At 34.4% G+C, this 21,213-nt stretch overlaps 1 protein-coding gene across 5 annotated transcripts in view; it reads right to left on the bottom strand.

Moving 5' to 3' along the window:
- The window catches only part of LOC146533280 (inactive dipeptidyl peptidase 10), a 240,748-nt gene that overhangs the window by 73,757 nt on the left and 145,778 nt on the right, over nucleotides 1-21,213 (bottom strand). The window contains exons 1-2 of one of the 5 annotated variants that reach the window (XM_085194899.1): nucleotides 9,268-9,494; nucleotides 7,042-7,584 (exon numbers count right to left, since the gene is read on the bottom strand). The exons of 3 other annotated variants lie outside the window; for them this stretch is intronic. In XM_085194899.1, the coding sequence (XP_085051025.1) occupies nucleotides 7,042-7,299 (258 nt within the window). In that variant the 5' untranslated portion in view covers nucleotides 7,300-7,584; nucleotides 9,268-9,494. Of the gene's footprint in view, nucleotides 1-7,041; nucleotides 7,585-9,267; nucleotides 9,495-21,213 lie in introns of those variants that run through there. One more of the 5 variants, XM_085194900.1, reaches the window with a different exon arrangement.

Genomic DNA, 21,213 nt, shown 5'->3' with positions numbered 1-21,213 from the left:
TGACTTGACGCTCCACCGCCCGACGTCGAATACATATTCTGTTAATGAAACTTTTGGCCTATCGATACGCTTACTGTAGTATTATGGTTATTGTTTAGAGTATAGTATACGTATATATTTTTGTACAGAAAATAATTTAAGCGGCTCAGTGTCTGGCTGTCAACGCGATGGTTGTCGGTTCTATATCTACTCGGGGGAATTAATTATTTCCATTTTTTCGCTCTAGTAGACAAAGCGCGACGTTGTATCTGAAATTTAGGTGGAAAGTGAGGAACAGCGTGTCTTAACACCAGCTTCCTTCTACCAGAAAACTATTAATTTCCCCGAGCGGTAATTGCATCAACAACCGTAGCGCTTATGTGACGATAGAACTCAACAATTATTTTTATGGTATAATAAAATATTCAAGTTTAAAATGTAGAAAAGGGTAATTATTAAGGGAATTCCAAATATCTCTATTAAAGGTATTCCCGAGTTAGAGCAAATAGGACATTTAACCCAGCATTGTTTGCGTTACAACCGATTTCACGGCTGTCCGCCCGCAGGTGTCACGGCGCTTTGTAGAGCTGGTAGAAAACAGAAATAATTTATTGAGACCACTATGGTACAGTGGAGTTTTAATTAAAGAGCTAAAGGTTCGATTCTGTTTCCAATTTCCGTTTTTTAGTGGATTTATAACTTTTCCTAGTTTGAGAGCCTTGCAATTAATAAATATTAAAGTTAAGTCGCGAATTGTCTTTTTACAATCGAGGGCGTATTCGAGTGGGAATCGAAGTACGTGCGTAGTAAGTGTAGTAGTTGCGTGAACTATCACGTTGGGCCATCGGGCATTGAATTTCGCCACTAGCACACAATATCTCTTGTTGGTTATAAGGATAGAAACGAAGTGTCTTAACGATATCTGCCGTCTGCCGGTCCCGCTTCGGGGGCAATAAAGTGATACAGCTCTTTTTCGTAAAGATATAGGAGAATATTAAAATATAAGAGAGCAAAAGTATATTGAAGCATAAAGGCTTAAAAAAGAAAATGAAAATACAGTTGATTAAATCGAAATTATTAGTCGCATGGAGTGACAGGACGTGGTTTATGTAGGGGAGAGCGGGGCCAAAAGTTCCGATATTTTTTAACCTCAAATATTGCTACGAATACTTGATTTCAGTATTTATACAATATAATCAAATTCAAGTTACATATCTAGACTTGCAATTAAAACAGTAATTTGGGGTATTCTTTATAAGACTTTTTTATTACTAAACTAAATTTAAAATTTAATATACATATAATGTGTATAACTGAGCACTGGATCTCGAGATGTAACAATACAGTAAATATAGAAAACTATACATTGTCAAGTTCGTTCGTTAGAGGGAAGGCCATCCGCGGCGGTTCGCTTATATTAGTGAGAAATGATATACGTTGTAAATCGCGACCAGATATAGTAGCTCTCTCCGACGAACGCTCCATTGAATTGTCCTGCGTTGAATTCAATAGACATATTATAGTATGCGTGTATCGACCCCCCTCAGGTAGTTTTGAAGTATTTGAAGAAAAAATGGAGGATGTTTTGAATAATTTGAGTTCGAATAGTAAATCTTTAATTGTTTGCGGAGACTTTAATATAGATATACTACAGGTGACATCATTAAGCCTTCGTCTTTTAAACTTATTTAAATCTTTTAATTTGTTTAATATTTTCTCTGAACCAACTCGTATAACGAATACGTCCGCTACTTGTATAGATAATGTTTTTTGTCATTGTGAGACTGTAGAAAAACAAATTATTACTAATCTTAGCTCGGATCATTGTGGTCAAATGTTTTCGGTAATAGATAAAACAGTCGCAGAACGTAAACAAATATCAATTAGACCAATTACTGAAAATAAAATTAATCTTTTTAATAATAAAGTGAGTGAAAAAATTGCAAACTTAGAAATAACCGGATTAAATCCGAATCAGCTATATTGTAAAGTTTTTAATTTACTCACTACAGAGTTTGATAACATTTTTAAAGTTAAACAGATATATAAAAACTCGAAGTTAACTTTTAGCGACTGGGTAACTGTTGGTATATACCGAAGCAGAAATAAACTATATGAATTATATAATATGAGGCAATGGAAACAAGATCCGGCGTTCTTGTTAAAAGTTAGAAATTATTCAAAAATATTTAAAAAGGTATGTGTCCAGGCTAAGTCTATGCATATAAGAGCAAAAATTTTGAACTCTAATAATAAAATTAAAGCTACATGGGATGCTATCACTACTGTAACTGGGAGATTTAGAGCTGTCAGTGAACCTATTAAATTAAAAGTTAATAATATAATCTTAAATTCAGATTTAGAAGTGGCAAATACTTTTCAAAAATTTTTTTCTGATATATCTACTGAAGTAACACGTTCACTGCCATCATCTCCTTCGGAAGCAGAATTAATACTAAAAACCCATGTAAATAGTTGTAGACAAAATTTTGTGTTTAAGAATGTGTCCCCAGATGAAATTGTCAAAACTTTTAAAAGCCTTAATTTAAAGAAAACTGGTGACTTATGGGGCATGTCTGTTAAAGTTTTTAATTCAATTATACCTAATATTGCTCCTTACCTTGCTTTAATTTTTAACAATTGTGTAGAATCCGGTACTTTTCCTGATTTAATGAAATATAGCAAAATAGTGCCGCTTTACAAAAGTGGAGATAGATCTGAGCCTGGAAATTACAGACCGATTTCTGTTTTGCCATCCTTAAGTAAAATATTTGAAAAAATAATGTTCAACCAGCTCACAATTTTCTTAAATATTAACAATTGTTTCCATAGTGTTTCAATATGGTTTCACCAAAGGTAAGTCCACTACGGATGCGGGTGCCGCACTCCTAAAGCACTTTTATGACGCATGGGAGAGGTCACAAAATGCAATTGGAGTGTTTTGTGACTTATCCAAAGCCTTTGATTGCGTAGACCATGTAACTCTGTTGTTAAAACTAAAACATTATGGTATATAGGATACTGCCCTTGACCTTATTGCCTCATATCTAAACCAAAGAATCCAGACGGTTAGTATAAATAATGTAAAATCATCTGGATCTCCTCTAAAGATGGACGTTCCACAAGGATCTATACTTGGTCCTCTTTTATTTCTTCTTTATATTAACGATCTGCCTTTTTATGTGAAGAACCTATGTGATATTGTACTTTTCGCGGATGATACCTCTTTAATATTTAAGGTTGACAGAAATATAATAAGCTATGACGAAGTGAATAGTGCATTATCGCATATTCTTCGTTGGTTTGATGTTAATAATCTAATGTTAAATGCTAAAAAAACGAAATGCATCGAGTTTGCCTTACCAAATGTTAAAAAACATAATTTTAATGTAATAATTAAAGGAGAACCTCTTAATGTGTCGGAATCAGCTATTTTCTTAGGTGTTACTATAGATTCCAAACTCCAGTGGAACGCTCATCTGGAAGCACTTGCAGATAAACTCAGCTCTGCCGCGTTCGCAATTAAGAAAGTAAGACAAATGACGGACGTTGAAACTGCCCGACTAGTGTACTTTAGCTATTTCCATAGTATTTTATCTTATGGAATGCTGTTATGGGGCAGTGCTTCAGATATCAATTCAATATTTATTCTCCAAAAAAGAGCCGTAAGATATATTTATAATCTAAGAGCTCGAGATTCTCTGCGAGATGTTTTCAAAGATGCAGGTATTATTACAGTTGCTTCCCAATTTCTATACTATAATATTCTCTTTGTCCGACAAAATATACATTGTCATAGAAAAAATAGCGACAGTCATACGATAGAAACGAGAAATAAAGATAAGCTTGTTACACCAAGTTTTCGCCTCCAAAAAGTTAATAAATCCTTTATGGGTCTGAGTATACGTGTATATAATAAAATTCCGCAGTGTATTCTTAATTTGCCACTTCCAAAATTTAAAATATCTGTAAAAAAAATTCTAACAAGTAAAGCTTATTACACTGTTCGAGAATATTTAGAGGATAAGCATGTATGGAATTAATGTCTATTGAATGTCAGGCAGGACAGCTGCCAACTAATGTAATAGATTGTACCATTGATTTTGAAAAGTCTTGAAGAAATTTTCTTGTCAATATACCAATTGAGTCAAGTTTGACATATCACAACAGATGCCACTCGTTAACAACAACTACTACCAACACCAACACTCGTTTAAGAAGTATCCTTTTAAGGTTACTTAAAAAATAAAACTTATTTTGATTTTGTTAAACCAAAATAATAAACAAAGATTTTATAGCTTTAGCTTTTCGCGCTCAATATGTATATGTAATTCTTTGGTAACAGTTTTTATATTCTTCCTGCAATCTTTGAAAACTACATCCGCTGCTTTTTGCATCAACTCATATGACACTTAACCTCGAGTTGATTTTCGAGCATAAGTCCGCATGTTACTAAATTACACTATTTTTTAGTATGAAAAATTACAATATTTACATCCCATTATTGGTACAAATGAACTGGTGAAAGTTTTTTCGAGGTCACAACATGCCCCAAAAAAAGGTAACATCAAGCCCCAAAAACACGTGTTGAAAAAAAAAATGAAATATAAATAAAATTAGGAAACATAAATAATTTACAAATAGTGTTCCGAAATAGTAGATAATATATGTAAAAAAAACACTAACATACTCGAGGCTAATCGTTAAAATTTGTGAGACAGACCAAAAATATCAAATGCGAAAATATTTACAATCGTGCACCAACGACACCCGTGTGCTATTCCATTGGTTTCGGGTGCCACTGGATTGTTCAATATGCTGGCCATGGGTGCGCTATCACATTGCATTTCACTATATGTTTACTAAATATTCCTATCACTTTTCCCCGCGAAATTATTTCCATCGGAACAACTTACCTCGGTAACTTTTAGCCCCGCTCTCCCCTACTTTGACGGAGGCTGAGCATCCGGTGCAAAGACAACGAAAATGACGAACTCCAACAGAAAAGAACGAAAGTAAACATTTTCAATGAATGAAACTCCACTACATAAATGAAAAAGTAAAATATGGTTTTTTAAAATATTTGTACATGTTGTTGACAGATTTTTCAATGTTTATTTAGTTTCACACTTTTTTCCATAATGCAGAGTGATTGCGGGAATTTCGTGTTATGACACTCCGTTTTTTATTTTCCGTGCAATTTTAAAATATTGTGTGTAGCGTGGAGGAATTAAATGCTACTATGGTAATAGAATAGAAATAGTTAAACATATATTCATCCCCCGAGTGGAGATCGAACCCACATTCATCGTTTTAATAAAGAGACGCTGTGCCGTGCTGTGCGCTACGAAGGTTTCATGTCATTTTGTCCTTGTCATATACTATAATATATACCGATACCTACTACGTATAACGAATAATACACATGGATAGTTATAATTGAAAAGCTTTCTAATAAATGTGTCGCGTCCATTTGTAAATATGAAAAGAGTGAAAATAAAATGCTATTTTTTAACAAATTGACAATATATTGCTTTTGTATATGAAAATGTATAATTTATTTTCACGTTGTATCCTGCATCTAACAAGACTGAGGGAACCTAATTTTAAGACACTTCGTTCCCCACTTTCTGCCCAAGTTTCAACCCAAGATACGAGCGGGTCGCTAATAAATATTTTATAAAATAAAGAAAAAATAACAATAACAATATATTAGATACCTAGCATAGAACGACGATTCAAATAAAGAAATAATTTCCCGCATTACCATATAGATGGTTTTTATACGTAAAGTAAACCTGTGAATTCCTGCTGGAGCTAAAGTTGTTTTTCATTCTTGTTACGACTGGTTATTTGTTTTAACACCTTTATTATATTTCATTTTAATTCTATAGTACATTCAGACACAAAATAGTATGACAATATTTCAGTAGTTGATTATATACTAGTACTAGCGGCCCGCTCGCGGTTTCACCCGCGTGAACTATGTTATTATTAATTTCTGTCTCCATGGCTACGTCCTAGTGACGTCTATACAAAATTTGAGACTCGTAGCATTTGTAGTAACGAAGTTTCATACAAACTTTCGACCCCAAAAACAACCCCTTAGAAGTCGAATATTGCGAATTCCCGTCTTAGCGAGCACCTACGTCCTATAAGTAACTCCTATGCAAAATTTGAGATTCCTAGCACTTGTAGTTTCTGAGATTTCGTGATGAGTGAGTGACCTTTCGATTTTATATATATAGATTAACATTTTTTTTTTAAAGGGGGATCGTCGTATTAAAATATTCCATTTACTACTTTCCGTTCAATTTTCAAGTGAGTGGCGGACAATATACACTTGAAGCATTTTTTTTGAATAGAACATCAATGATCACTCGTAGTTCGTACTTACATACGAAATATTTCTTATTTATTTTCCGTTCCTTACTTTCCGCCATTCTGGAGCCATGTTGAGTGGCGGAATCACCTCCGCGCTGTGCCTCGTTACTAAAGCGAGGAAATGAAAATAATAAACAGTTCAATACGAAATATTTATCGTACTATTTCAAATACTTAATGAGTTGAAATCAGTTCATTCCTTTAGTTTTAGTGATATGAGTTTGCTAAAATAAGTAAGTAATATTCATTTATTTTATATATCAAATAATAGAATTTTAAAAATTAACGATATTTTCATCCGGACGCTTAAAAGTACATTTTTAAAAAGTTTATAAAAGTAAGCTATACGTTCAAAATCAACTATGGGTCATTTTTTAAAATAATGCTAAATTTTCACGTTGGCACATACATTCTATTTTTTTTGTACAAAATTTTATAATATATTATGTTTAATGTCACGCTGTCTCCCGCAAATAGCGGGATAGGCAGAGGGAATTTAGTACTTAGATACTTCGTTCTCTATTTTCCGCCCCATTTTAGATACGTTGAGATAAGTATGGAAACCCAATGAAGCAAAACCACCAACCTAAAAGCGGAGAAATTAAAAAAAAATGTATAAATTTAAAATAATTATAACCTATGTATTCTTCCATAATTTTAACAAATAAAAAAGCATACCTCAGGATTAATAGTTGGCGGCATCACAATCTTCTTCTGTGGTGGAGATCTCAAAACCACGTTTTCATCACGAATTATTATCTGCGGCTCCATCGCCAGCAACTTCTTCTTGCATTCTTGCATTTGGAGACATTCTTTGTCCTTCTTTGACAAAACTGATTCTGAAGACGCGTGTTTCGAGGTATTCTTACTTGACAACTTCAAACTGTCTATGGACGCAGTCATTTTAACACTTTTTCTACCGTTCGACGACGCCATGATTGTTTGGCTCTCACAAGGATGTATTTAAGGTCATTTGTTATTTCTCATATACATTATCGTAATGAGTTTCCTAAGTTTAATAGAAGTCTATTTATATATTTGGGTTGGCACTTTAAATAACATTGGTATAGAGAAATATTTGAATAATACGTTTATAACGCTATGAAACCACAATGTCAACAAACAAAACTTTACACTGTAAACTAAAATATAACAGTTTCTCTGTAGCGTCTTAATTATTCATTAAATCAACTTTATCGACATCTAACGCATTCAGAAATGCTAGAGGAATATTAACATAGATTTTTTGTAACTTTACGCTGTTTCTCTCACATAGCAAGGTAGACAGAGGGAACCAGGAAATCTTGTGTTAAGGCACTTCCCGCGCGTTCCCAATAAGACACTTCCGTTCCCCACTTTTCACTGTATTGTGGACATATTGCGTATTGAGTGGCGAAACTCAACATCGCGCTTTGCCTTATTACCAGAGCGACAAAATAAAAATACTCGATATCATTTTGATACAACAGACAGGGTGACACATTACCTTTGCCACTGTATTTACATACAAAAGTAATCTAAAGTAAAAATATTTAAATGGGAGCGGAGTGTCTTGTACACGGCGGCGCCAGAACTTTAAATATCTATTGTACGAGTATACCAGGAACTACGAAATATCTGAATAATCTATGAGTAAGATCAAATTCTTGATCAAAAATAACTAAAATGTTTGATATAAAAATATTGTTGTTATAACACGTTTTAATGTAAGCAACTGTGAGATCATTCATTATTGATGGCGTCATGTCTATATAACATATGCATTACTATTAACCAACTTTGGGTAAAAATGGATTTATGTTTAACATGAAGATTTTTTTTAGCTTTATGCTGTATGCTGCCCATAGCAGGGTAGACAGCGAGAACCAGGGAATAGTGTCTAGTGTTAGGACAGTCCGATCCTATTAACATATTTCCGATCCCCACTTGCTCCCGCGCTACTACTGGCCTCACATGATACTAAAATTATAATAAAGGAGAACAGAGTGTCTTGCCACTTAGATCCTGGCTTACACTGACAAGTTAGATGAAGAGCTGCTTTGATTAAAATGAATATGTATATGTGTAAGTTAATAGTGGAAAAATATTTAGAGCTAATTTCTTAAGATACATTTAGTATGATATTTTCTAAATAGAGATTAGAGTCACTAATTGTTATAACCACTAGGTGTGTCATTATTTTTTTCACTTAGTGACTAATTATTATTTAGTAAAACATATCAAAGATTCGTGACAGCAAGACCTAATAAGTCTAGTTTATTTTAAGTTCCAATAAATAATTTATTTTCAAATTTTAATAAGTATTAATATAATGTATTTATACATCAATCTAAGCACACATTGTACAGGAAGAAAAAAAAAACAAGAAGTAATTTAAAAAGACGTAAAGTACCAAATAAAAATGATTTACTCCGCGCCCCAAACCCGTCTCAAGAATTGAAAAAGCTCATTTACAATAATACTGTATCTGTAGAAAGCTTGTTTATGTTATTGATTCTGGGTATTCTTGTTCGGTGTATTTTATAATATTAACTGATTATTTAGTACGGAACATCTCTTTGCACTAATTGGATGTGAGTTTTGAATAGAATTTGTGTATGGCTGAGTATGAAGTTTCTTCTTCATCTATCAAATTGTACGAGGAATAAGTTGATTATTATCAGTATATCATAAATTACGTTTATAAGTATTAAATATTGCTTAATATGTAGAATAATACATATTATATATATATAGTCGCATAAAATATAGAGTCGATTTATATATTTTTTACTACTATGATGTTTTCTTTTAATCTGAGTATAGAAGTAAATGTTTTTGGCATTTAATAACCTTATTTTACTATATACTAGCGAGATCAATAATGAGATTATTAAAGTTGACCGAGAATAATAGAAAACTCACAGATAAACACCTCTTCACCAATACATATTCTACATTAACCAATCTCCCGAACCTAACACGCAAATACAAAACATGATGATCCCATTTTAATATAACACATTGCGTTTTAATACACTGCAAATCAAGAAACTGTATCACTAATAAAAATGTTAGTGTTATTGTCCGTATGTATGTACGTATATATATATTATGTTATGTAGGAACGCGTCAGGCTAGCTCGGCGGCCGGCGTCGTACTGACGGCTTCAGGGAGACGCCCTCTGCTCCTGTGATCCTACTTGTGGGCACATCACGCTGAAAACATTGAATTTGATTATTTTTTCACGTAAAAATTAGCTTGTCGCCTTCGTGGCGGAGTTTTACAGTGTTTAATAGTTGTAGACGTGATTCTAAGATTTTTTTCAAAGTTTCACGCTTTATCCCCCATACTGAGGTGGATATAGAATTAAAATAAAATTAAATTAAATATCCCGCACACAGCGGGGTAGGCAGTCCGTTCCCCACTTTACACCGAATTGTGGAGACATTGCGTATATAATGAGTAGCAGAACTTGGCGTAGTTCGTAGTGTATGAAGGCTGCGCGCTCCACGCCCGGGGGAATGATTAAGTTAAATTTGTTTTTATTTTCCCGCTCTGGTAGGCGAAACACGGCGATGTGTTACGTCTCTCAACACGCAATGTCTTGAAAATTTGCCGATGAAATGGAGAACGAAGTATCTTAATACTGATTTCTTCTACCTAGCCTGCTATACGGATAAAAACAAAGTTATTTTTTTTTACATATAATAAGGCAAATACAGGAATATGGCCAGGTGGAAAATCTTGTATATATTTATGGATTTCATAATAGTAGCATATTATTGATTTTTAATTACGCGATCTGTATATAAATAGAGGCTTAATCTCTCGTCAGTGAGGTCACCCAGAGTATTTTTATATGTAAATATACATAAGTAATTATAGTGATAGTACTAAAAGTAGGTAAATATTACAATTTTTTAGTATTTTTATGGTTCCATACCTTTTCAGGAAAAACGGAACCCTTATAAAACCACTTTGTTTGTTTGTCTGTCCGTCCGTATGTATGTCCTTTAATCCTTTATCTCAGGAACGCTTAGAGATATCGAGCTCAAAATCAAACTATACATTATGTACGTGCCGGTGCGCCGCGAACTCACAGCGGCCTTACGACGCAATACATCAAATTAAAAATATTTCGTACTTATTCTTATGTAGGTATATTACAAAGAAAACTATTTTTGTTCATAAAAACACGCTAACTACAAGTTAAAAATATTATTTGAATTCCTCTAATTTCTATTAGAAATAAAAACAAAACCTTAGCAAAGCATAACGAAGCAACTTGAAACTTTTTTTCATAAAATAATCACTTTTATTAAATTCAACAGAGCATTTGATTAATGGCAATTTGAGCGATACTCGTTTATTTTTTTTTGTCAAACTCTTCAAAGAGCTTCGGCCAATTAGTTACCTTTCTGATGTAAAAATACTTTTTTTTAATGTATTTTATTATTTGTAAAAATAACAAGGAAAAGTCAGATTAAATATATTATTTTTTAATCTTTTAAATTGTTTTATATCTTCTCAACTGAAAAATAGAATTACATCACATTAGGTTACGTCATATGAAAGCCTTCTGAAGTTCTGAGATTTCGTCTTCGTATTGTATTTTGACTCATTTGTTTAACCTTATTTTGGAAACCACCGAAACACCGATACAATGGTCGGAATCAAACGTAATACTCATATATAAAAAAGGTGATCCACACGATATAACGAACTACAGACCAATTAGCCTATTACCTAGTATATACAAAATATTTTCTTCTTTGATTAACATTAGACTAAGCCACACATTAAATGCCCAACAACCTATAGAACAAGCAGGATTTAGAAAAGGTTTCTCGACGATAGACCACATTCATACATTAGAAATAGTGATCGAAAAATATTACGAACGACAAAGACCTCTTTACATTGCTTACATAGATTACAAGAAAGCATTCGACACCGTTTCACATTCAAGCATATGGAAAGCACTAGAAGAACAAGGAGTAGAAAATCAATACATTCAAATAATCAAAAATATATACAACATCAATACAGGCAGAGTGAAACTAGAAACAACTGGACCATCTTTCCCTATAAAAAGAGGCGTCAGACAGGGAGACCCTCTATCACCGACAATATTTATTGCTGTTTTGGAGTCAATAATGAGAAAATTAAATTGGGAAACAAAAGGACTAAACATTAACGGTAATTACTTAAGCCATCTTCGTTTTGCAGATGATTTGGTACTCCTGTCGGAATCGGGCACACAACTACGCCAAATGATACTATTATTAAACACAGCAAGTAAAGAAGTTGGACTGGAAATTAACTTATCCAAAACAATGCTCATGACCAATAGTACAGAGGTAACCATACATGTGGACAACGAGGAACTCCAATACACAGATAAGTACATTTATCTAGGCAAACAAATTGGTTTTGACAGAAGGAACAAGGAGTGGGAAATAGAAAGACGCACACAAAGCACCTGGAACAAATACTGGAGTATGAAAGAAATTTTTAAAAGCAAGCTGCCAGTTATGATAAAAACGAAAACGATGTCTTCTAGTCTTCTACCGTGCCTTACATACGCATGTCAGACTTGGAAGTATACCAATAAAATCAAAAACAAAATCATTACCTGCCAGCGTGGTCTTGAGCGCAGTATGTTAAATATCCGCAGACGTCAAAAAGTTCGGCACACAAAAATCAAAAACATCCTAAAGTCCACAGATGCACTAGTCCACGCACGAACACTAAAGTGGAGGTGGGCGGGGCATGTAGCACGAGTACAAGACGATAGATGGACTAAAAGAATAACCACATGGAGAGGTCCAAGAGGTAAAAGACGGATAGGGAGACCTCACGCGAAATGGCAGGACGATATAATTGGAATAGCTGGCTCAAACTGGATTCAAGTTGCTCAGGACAGACAGTCATGGTCTCTTTTGGAGGAGGCCTTCACCCAAAGAGGGGTTCTTGCAGATTAATAGTATCTTAATTTACAAATAAACACATATATGCGTGTAGATATTTATCTCATATTAATTAATATTAAATGTAACACTAGAACCATTAACACTATGTCATAATAATTAAAAATAAATATTAAATATCATAGAATAGAAATATAACACCTGCACATTAATGTACTTATTATGTATGCAAGAAACAATAAAGGCTTTTTTATTTTTATTTTTTATTTTTTTATTTATTTATTGTATTTTAGAAAAAAATAATATTAATCTACTACGCGACTGCGGAAAATATTTACACGATTTTATATTTAAATTAATTTTTACAAACTCATTTTATTTTAAACGTTTGTAAACTTGATATATTTTAAATGAAGACTGTGTTCCTATTTTAGTTAACTTGACGTTGTATCCTGACTCTAACAGCATAGGCAGTAGGGACCTAGTGTTAAAACACTCCGTTCTCCACGCTCCAATCAATTTCCGAAACATTGTATGTGAAAATCGATCCCAGAACTGTCACATTTGCAATCAGAGTCACTTAGAATCTCTTCATTTTAATAGGTAAAACGAATATCTTTTCACAATTAGAATCTATTCAAGAGTCGACTAGCGAGTCCATTTCTTATTGATATAGGAATATTTTTCAATATAATTAACTACATGTACTACGTAAATTACAGAGTGATATAACTATTACGGGAATCTTTCAATAGCCTCCTGAATTGGGCTCTTATGAGATATTAATATAGAAGACTTATATTGGAATTTGGGTTCCGCAACCTTTATTTTTATATAAATTAAAAAAAAAACTGAATAGCTTCACGTTTTAACCCGCGTATAATAAGCCTACAAGATAGGCGGGGTGAACTTAGTGTTATGTTATTCTACTCCTTTCTTGAAGATTGGTCGATAAGAAAGAAATAAAGAAAATAACTTGACGGTTTTTCTCGTAATACTTCACTCCTTTTCGCTTTCCACCTAAAACCGAGACATCACGAGTTGCGGAACTCAACACCACATTTAGTCTTAGAGCGGGGAACGCATAATCGTTGAATTTGCTGTCTGTACCGTGACTAGTTCGAGCTGTCAGGTTAGACAGGACATTAGAATGTCTCTAGTGACACGTCTATGTGGAATGAGTAGTTGCGGTTGCGGAATATTCGCGGTTAATAATTTTATGTCGATGGGAAAGGAATTATTGCTGAAATTAATCCTACAACTATCTAATTGTATCAAGTGTTTTTTGTTGTGTTTTGACAAAATAATTGTTTTCCGGGTCATTTCAGATAAAATGCGGCGTTTGGTTCTGCTGTTTTCTGTGTAAAGATTTTAATATATGTATATATGCCTCGTATACCAAATTTTAGCGTTATACGCCGCGTAGTTCTGACTGTAACTTGTCTGTCTTGTCTTAGTAAGCATAAACGTTACATGTAGAGCTTATCGAGTCTTCGGATGAAACTACTCTACATTTTAACGATAATCCTGTCAATTGCAGTAATGAAACGTACACTTACGTAGTGTTCTTCTTCATCTTGTTACCAAAAAATAATTCATTTCCCCGAGGCGGAATCAAACCCATAAACATCGCGTTAACTGTCTGAAGCTTTAACATATATTTCATGTCTCTACTACGACCTCTCAAAATATAGTTAATATTATTTTTCTACTTTTGTAACTTAAAAATCTTTCATATTTAAGATCTTTGCAAGAGTCTTACTAATTAACACTAATTAGAATGATTACACAATATCAAGTCCAACTCGTATATAAAATGTGGCGTTTTATATTTTGTACATACACATATATTTATATGTATACAGTACAATATGATATTTTCAATTTTATTCATAACTTTGTGTTCTGTTTTTTTTCAGGGTATCAAAACAAAAATAATTCAATTCAAAATGGATATCAAACGTCGCGTTTACACGCCGTATCCCACACATAGAAGGGTAGGCGGAGGGAACCTGTGTACCTAGTGTTAAAACACTCCGTTCCCAATGAGATACATCCGTCCTCCATTTTCCGCAAATAATTCTTAAAATTCGTCTAATTACGTATTAAATTTAGGTTTTAGAGATTACTGTGTGGGAGTTTTTCTTAGTTGTACTTATTATTACGTACTTATCATTTGTATATGTGATTTGTGTAACACACAGATCTGTGTGTTACACAAATCACATATACAAATGATAAGAAAGTGAAGGTATTCCTACATACATATAGGTTTATATACAAATATATGAATATATTAAAATATGACAGAAAACTAATAAAGTTTGATATTGCTGACGCTACTATTATTACGTCGCGACGTCCAGCAACGCGTGCTCTGGCTGACATATTGACGTTTTGCAGAACCAAATTATTCAGTGGCATATATCATGATATAGTGTTATATGTTATAAATAATATATGTTAGAAACAGATGTCGTTTAAGCGTAGTAGATAGAATATAAAAATAAAATTTCGTTTTGTACTTGATTTTTTTTCATCTTCACGCTGTATCCCGTACCTAGCAGGGTAGGCAGAGGCAACCTAGGCACCTACTCATAAACCATTCCATTCCCATTAAGACAATTCCCTTCCGCGAAACTTAACGTCGCGCTTTAGCGAGCGAATAAATAAAAATATTATATATTTATTTTCCTGACTGATTTCTTCACATTGATAACGTGATATTTTTTATAAAAAGCGCGTACTTGAATAGGTTGACCATCTAAGAGCTTAATTAAGTATGGCTCAGAGCGCATATCTAAAGAACCTCGGAGTGAATAGAAACCATTGAAAGAAAACGAGTGAGGGTTTAGAGGTTTTTGGGAAATGACAAACTTGACCAAACCCTATTAGTTTGAAATTCTATGGGAATACATAATTACTTGTGAATGCCTAAGACTTATGACCATCTGGGTAGGCATCCATATTCACTTGACGGATTAAATTATTTCCTCGCTCTACAAACAAGACAAAGCGCAGCGTTGAGCTCCGCCACTTAACAAGCAATGCCACCAACATTGGGCTAATAAAGTGGAAAGAAAGTTGTTTTAACACTAGGTTTGCTCTGTCTTCTCTGCTGTGCGGGAAACAGCTTTATTACATAAAAGCATACTCAGCATTCCCTGCTGCATGCTCGTATACTCGTATGTATAGATGGTGGTTATCAAGTTCACAATAATTACTGTGACATTATGGTCTTTAGAAATTAAATTATTTATTTATTTATTAAATTATTATTATTATTATTTATTTATTTATTTTTTATATTTCTAACCCTAACAGCTTAAAAAATGCTAAATACGCTCTAGTTTATAAGTTCCTTCCCCTGCATTTTTAGGTTTACAATTTATCATAAGTCTTAAGAAGCTTAGAGGCGATGAAGGGCATTAAAGTTATCTAAATTTACTATATATTTATATTATTATAGACATGTCCAAGTAAATGTTAAGCATTTTTATGGAATAAAATATTATATAAAAAATATTTTGACTTTGACAGCCTATTGCCTTCTCAGACATTTAGACTATAGAAAAATAATTTTTAATTTTGAACCAGTAGTTCCTGCGATCATCGTAAAAAACCTTTTCGCTTTATAATATCAAGATAATTTAGCAAAACATAATTAAACAATATATAATAATTAAGTAATTACCTATACATAATTGGATCATCCATCAATCGTTTGGAAATGGTCATGTCACGTAACTTCACGTCACGTCAATGAAGTGCGGTCCAGTGGCCAGTAGTTCCGGCGGGATTAGTCTGCAGTGACACGTCAATACATTAGCCACTAATGTCACGCTTGTTTTGTGTTTCTTTGTTAACTTATATATTAATCAATTTTCACTCATAATTGATGTCGTCCAAGTGTATTGCCCGGCCCACAATAGTAATAGGTTTAATTGATCGGAATGTGGGGATTTTTTAAATTATTGTCGCGTGAAGAATCTTGTTAGACAAGGCGGTGGCGTTTGTTCCGCCAGCCAGGGGCACAGGCGAGCAACTGTAAACGCGATAGGTCGTGGGTTCGATTTCCACTCGAGGAAATGGAATATTTAATATTTTAATTCCTTCGCTCTGAGCGCGACACTGAGTTCCGCCACTTAACACTCTATGCCTCCAGTTCTCCGCGGAAAGTGGGGGATCGAAGTGTCTTAATGGGAATGGACTGTCTTAATACCAGGTTCCCATGCTGAAAAAATATAAATATGAAAGACTTTCTTTCAAACTCACAACCATCGTCCTGTGGCGCTGCGGTGTTACTGGTACATTATGTCAAGACAGTGAAGACAATACATGTCAGCTCAAACTCACTATAGGATTTTACTTTGTTTGAGTTCCCAACTTTGACAAAGTTTGAGTAAAGTTCAGAGTAAACTTTATAAGACGTAAGATATATATCTTTCTGTGTGTATGCTATATACCTTTGTATATAGGTATGTATGTAAACGTTTGTGGGATCGATGGGAAATAAAAATATGTTTTTGCTCCCTAGGGTCTGAATCAAACTAACAACCGTCGCCATTACATTCTGACGCAGTGCTGCTGCGCCACGACAGCCTCAAAGATAAATAACATGAATAGAAGGTTTGGAACAACTATAATTGTTTTCTTTTTTTTTACAAATCATAAAAGATAGGCATAATGATAGATTTTGAGAAACTGATACATAATGTTGAGAAATATATTATAACTAGTGGACCGTCGCGGCTTCGCCCGCTTGAATTATACCAATATTTATTAAATATATTTATGAAATTATTTTCAGTTTAGGGGGTAAATTCTAATAACCCGTGAAACAGGTGTTCAATGGAATATTTTTAAGAGTCTGAATTTAAAATTTTATAAAAATTAAAAAATAATACATTTATTATTTGTAAAAAATCAGTAAAATTTTAAAATACCATAAGTGAATAAAAAACTAACGAATGCATTACGTAAATGGAACTTTGTCACAGTCCGCGTCGGGTGCACGCAAACTAAGCCAATTTGTCATTGTAATTAAAGCTTACTTCGAAAAGGTTTTCCGCTTTCACAGCTATTTTTCTTTTTACTTTTCACTGTAATCTCAGATTGGATATTTTTTTCTAAAGAGAATTAAATGTATTTTTAGCGTTCCGCACTTCAAAAGGAAAACAGAAACTGTAGTAATACTTGTTTTATTACTAAAGTTAAAAGTGGTTGAAGGCTTTCTTTGCTAACTTCGCATAATGCATAAGATTTGTATATTTCAGTACCTGAAGGTAAAAATACCTAGGGAAGGAGGGTTTTATAACCTGCCACGTGGAGCTTCAGTGTCCACATGACCATGAATGAGACTTTTTTATCTACACAAAAAGTCTGTTTGTCTTATAAGTTTAGAAAAAACGTTGAAAATATCGTTATTTACGAAACGAGAGTCATTAATCATTCGACATTCTCAAAATCTGATATGTTTTCATGGTGGCGTCAACATGTTAAAGTCACTATAACTCATTTAACTTTTTGACTTCCTAAAATATCGGTTTAATGTTCAAGGTTAACAATAACCGGCGTAAAATGTTGTATATGAATTTTCTTAAAAAGATCGCCCCAATTTCAATTGTTATGGAAGGTAAAACTAAATTCTAGGGACTGACCAATATACCTCGGTTGATTTTCAAGAATACAGTATCGATGATACTGGGTGAAGGTGACATAAAAGCAAAGACGAGGATGATGACGGTGGACGAGGCCGGGCCAGGTATACAGATGACTACCACAATAGGGATAAAAAGACATTACCATCTATTCTTAGTATATGTAAGCTGTAAAGGTACGTTATGATCTTTTATATCTCACATAGATGGCGATACTAACAATATAAATTAGGCCTAATGTAAATATACTTCAGTAGATGTCGCTACTTGAATATCTCAGTATGTTTCCACGGATTTATACGAGATGTCGCTATCAGAACATGATATTTGATCATATTTTTAATATAGATGGCAGTGGAGTGGCTTAATTTAAATGAAAATCCCGTGGTAACTATGTGGGGCAGCGTCTACCTACAATCCCTATAATGAATGAATATATTCTAATTATTTTCATTTCCTGGCTCTTAAAGACATAGTGCTATGTTGAACTCCGCCACACCACGTCGGGAACGGGGTATTAACACTGAGCTCTGTCTGTCTACCTTGCTATGCGGCAAAATCGTGAAAGCGTGAAAACTAACCGTTCTGGTTGAGTGATACGCTACTTACAAAAGATGGCGCTGAGTTGACATTGTTTTATATTTTATACCAGCGGTCTCTGTATATATTTCTATGAAAATACCGCCGGGACTCAGGTTTGATATATGTATAAAAATATAGATTTTTATTTAAATATCCGCTTCTATTTACTACATAATGAGGATCATGAGCATAAACAAATGAACGAATGTAAAATGAGAAATAACGGACAATTAATAACCACGTATGTAGGTATTCTCTATTCACAATATAATAAATAATTAAATAACATAACGTACGTGTAGCACACACGCTTATGCCTCTGCACTACGCAGGCCTTAATGTAATGGCAGGTGGTTTCAATTCGCAGTCAGGGAAATTAGTCTGTGTGTATAAAAGAGACTGTCTCTAAATCAGGTACCCATCCTGCTGCGAGAAACGTCGTTACGGTAAAAAAATAAAAATAAATCACGACATACAAACTCAGTTTCATCTTACGCAGGTATTTCGTCAAGAAAAGCAAAAAAATATCATCTCAACCACACGTAAATGATTACATTTCCTAAAAGCTCTCACTTTATGGTCCATTGTTACAGCATCCTTCAGAGCTAGATATCCTGAAAATGCTACGCAATGTTCTCAGCTTTATAGAGGGCCATTAAATGTGCGATAGGAGGAGGAATAAAATTTATTTGTGCATTAGCTTCTGCGAGCGTTGAATGTATTAGTATATCTATTTAAGTGAGTAAGTTCTAGTGAAAAATATCATTATCATTATATTAACGCAACAATTTTGTGACATCCATTGCTACACAGATTTGTCCCATTAATCACATTTTTTTTCAGCTCTCCGCTGTATCTCGCATGTAGCAGGGAAGGCAAAGGAAATCTAGAGGTAAGACATTTCGCTTCCCACTTTCCGCCGAATTTTTTGAGGCATTGTGTGCTGAGTGGTGGAATAATAATTTCTACCCCAAAGTAGGAATTAAACCCACAACATATCACTTTTACTTTTAACAGGCATATGCTCCTGTGCGACGTTTGGCCTTAATCACATACATATATACACAAATATAAAATATATTGAGTCGTAGTGCACACGGCACAAACAAGCAGTTTGACTGTACACGCGACAGTTATGGTGTTGTGGGGTACTGTATCGTGGCGATGTTAATAAGACGAGACCTAATATTCAACTCTTTTATTATATATTTAATTTGGTTATTTATACGCTACAAAACAATAGTGGAACATTATTTCACAATTGCATTTGTAGCGAATAAATTCAGGTTGCTGATATAGCGTGTTTATAAATAATATCATAAGACTAGTGCAATACCCCTACAATACTCTCCCCCTTTGGGAAAAAAAATGTGCAAACAGAATATAAAAAAAAACAAAATAAAATATTATGCCTATAAACTAAATTGATCCACAAGTTGTTTTCTTCGCCCGGACCTCGTAACTCGATGAGGTGTGTTGCTGTCGTCGGCTGCTGCGCTTGCGCATTGTTTCAGTATTGTTGTCGTTCTGCTGATGGTGAATTTTTGAGTTTGTCGACTTTGCTTGCGATGAAGGCTGGCGTAAGTAGGTCAATGACCGTAATTATGTATCGATTGGTACTACGTACCGGTAGAGTGCGCACGAAAGATTTCAACCCGTTCGAATTCGGGGAATATATAAGTGACGAATTGTTGTCACGTGAGAGTTCCGCCTTTTGACACGATAGCTTCGTGTTGTCCACGTACTTGAGTATTCCATACCAGGTCAGAAATAATGACTTGTTAACATTATTCTTATGGTTCTGAATCCTGGGTGCGTTGCGTCGTGTAATATACTGTATATCCTTTTTCGAAATATGCGCAGTATATACGGTTGACTTGCACTTGTAGGGCTTCGGGTTGAGTCTTGGAAAGAAAATTGGCATTTTCCATTCATTTTTTAATTGTGGCTGTGGACGGCTTCGGGCTTCGACCATGCTTGGGATGCCTCCGTAATTATCGATGGCGGTGCGTGCGGAGAGGGTGCAGTCAGTGTCATGATTCTCTACTGACTGAGAAGTTTCCCCTAGTTTCTTCGTTCTACCATACTTGTATTTATTTTATAGCGCTTGAACATTGACAATCGTAATTACAGTGTGTCAGAATTAATTATCCTTTTCGGATGTAATAATCCTGTAATTCTGTCGACTAATCTGTTATCGCGCATATCTACTAATAAATTATTCCTTAGTTTTTTTTAAAAAACGATGCCTTCGTAAAACTTGGTATTTTCCATTACTTCATCATTGCCTCGAAAATCTCAATGTATGGATATGGTGGTATATTGCCTCTTGAAATTCTAACCGGTGAGACCCGCTTGTGGGAAGCCGATTAGAATGTGCACTCACCAAATCTCTGAAGATTTGCGTCGGGCAGTCGCTGGGTTGAAGTCCGGTTTACGTGGTTATCAATGTAGCACCACGGGAGTTGGATGGATCATTGCCTCGGTCTCGTCGATATCTTCGGGCTGAATTCTAGAGCTTCGCCAATGTGGACTATTGCGTCAGGCTGCAACTAACAGGGTACCCCCCGTCGGGGTACCTTTCGTCGGGGTCACCAATATAGACTGTCACGTTAGGCTGCAGGTGGCAGGGTACCCCCCGTCGGGGTACATCACGTCGGGGTCACCAATGTGGGGTACTGTATCGTGGCGATGTT

Source organism: Heliconius melpomene, chromosome 12 (genome assembly GCF_056956725.1).
Source record: "Heliconius melpomene rosina isolate 202511_hmr_F chromosome 12, ASM5695672v1, whole genome shotgun sequence".
NCBI lineage: Eukaryota > Metazoa > Arthropoda > Insecta > Lepidoptera > Nymphalidae > Heliconius > Heliconius melpomene.
The sequence above is the reverse complement of the archived record's forward strand: the minus strand, read 5'-3'. Positions and strand labels throughout refer to the sequence as shown.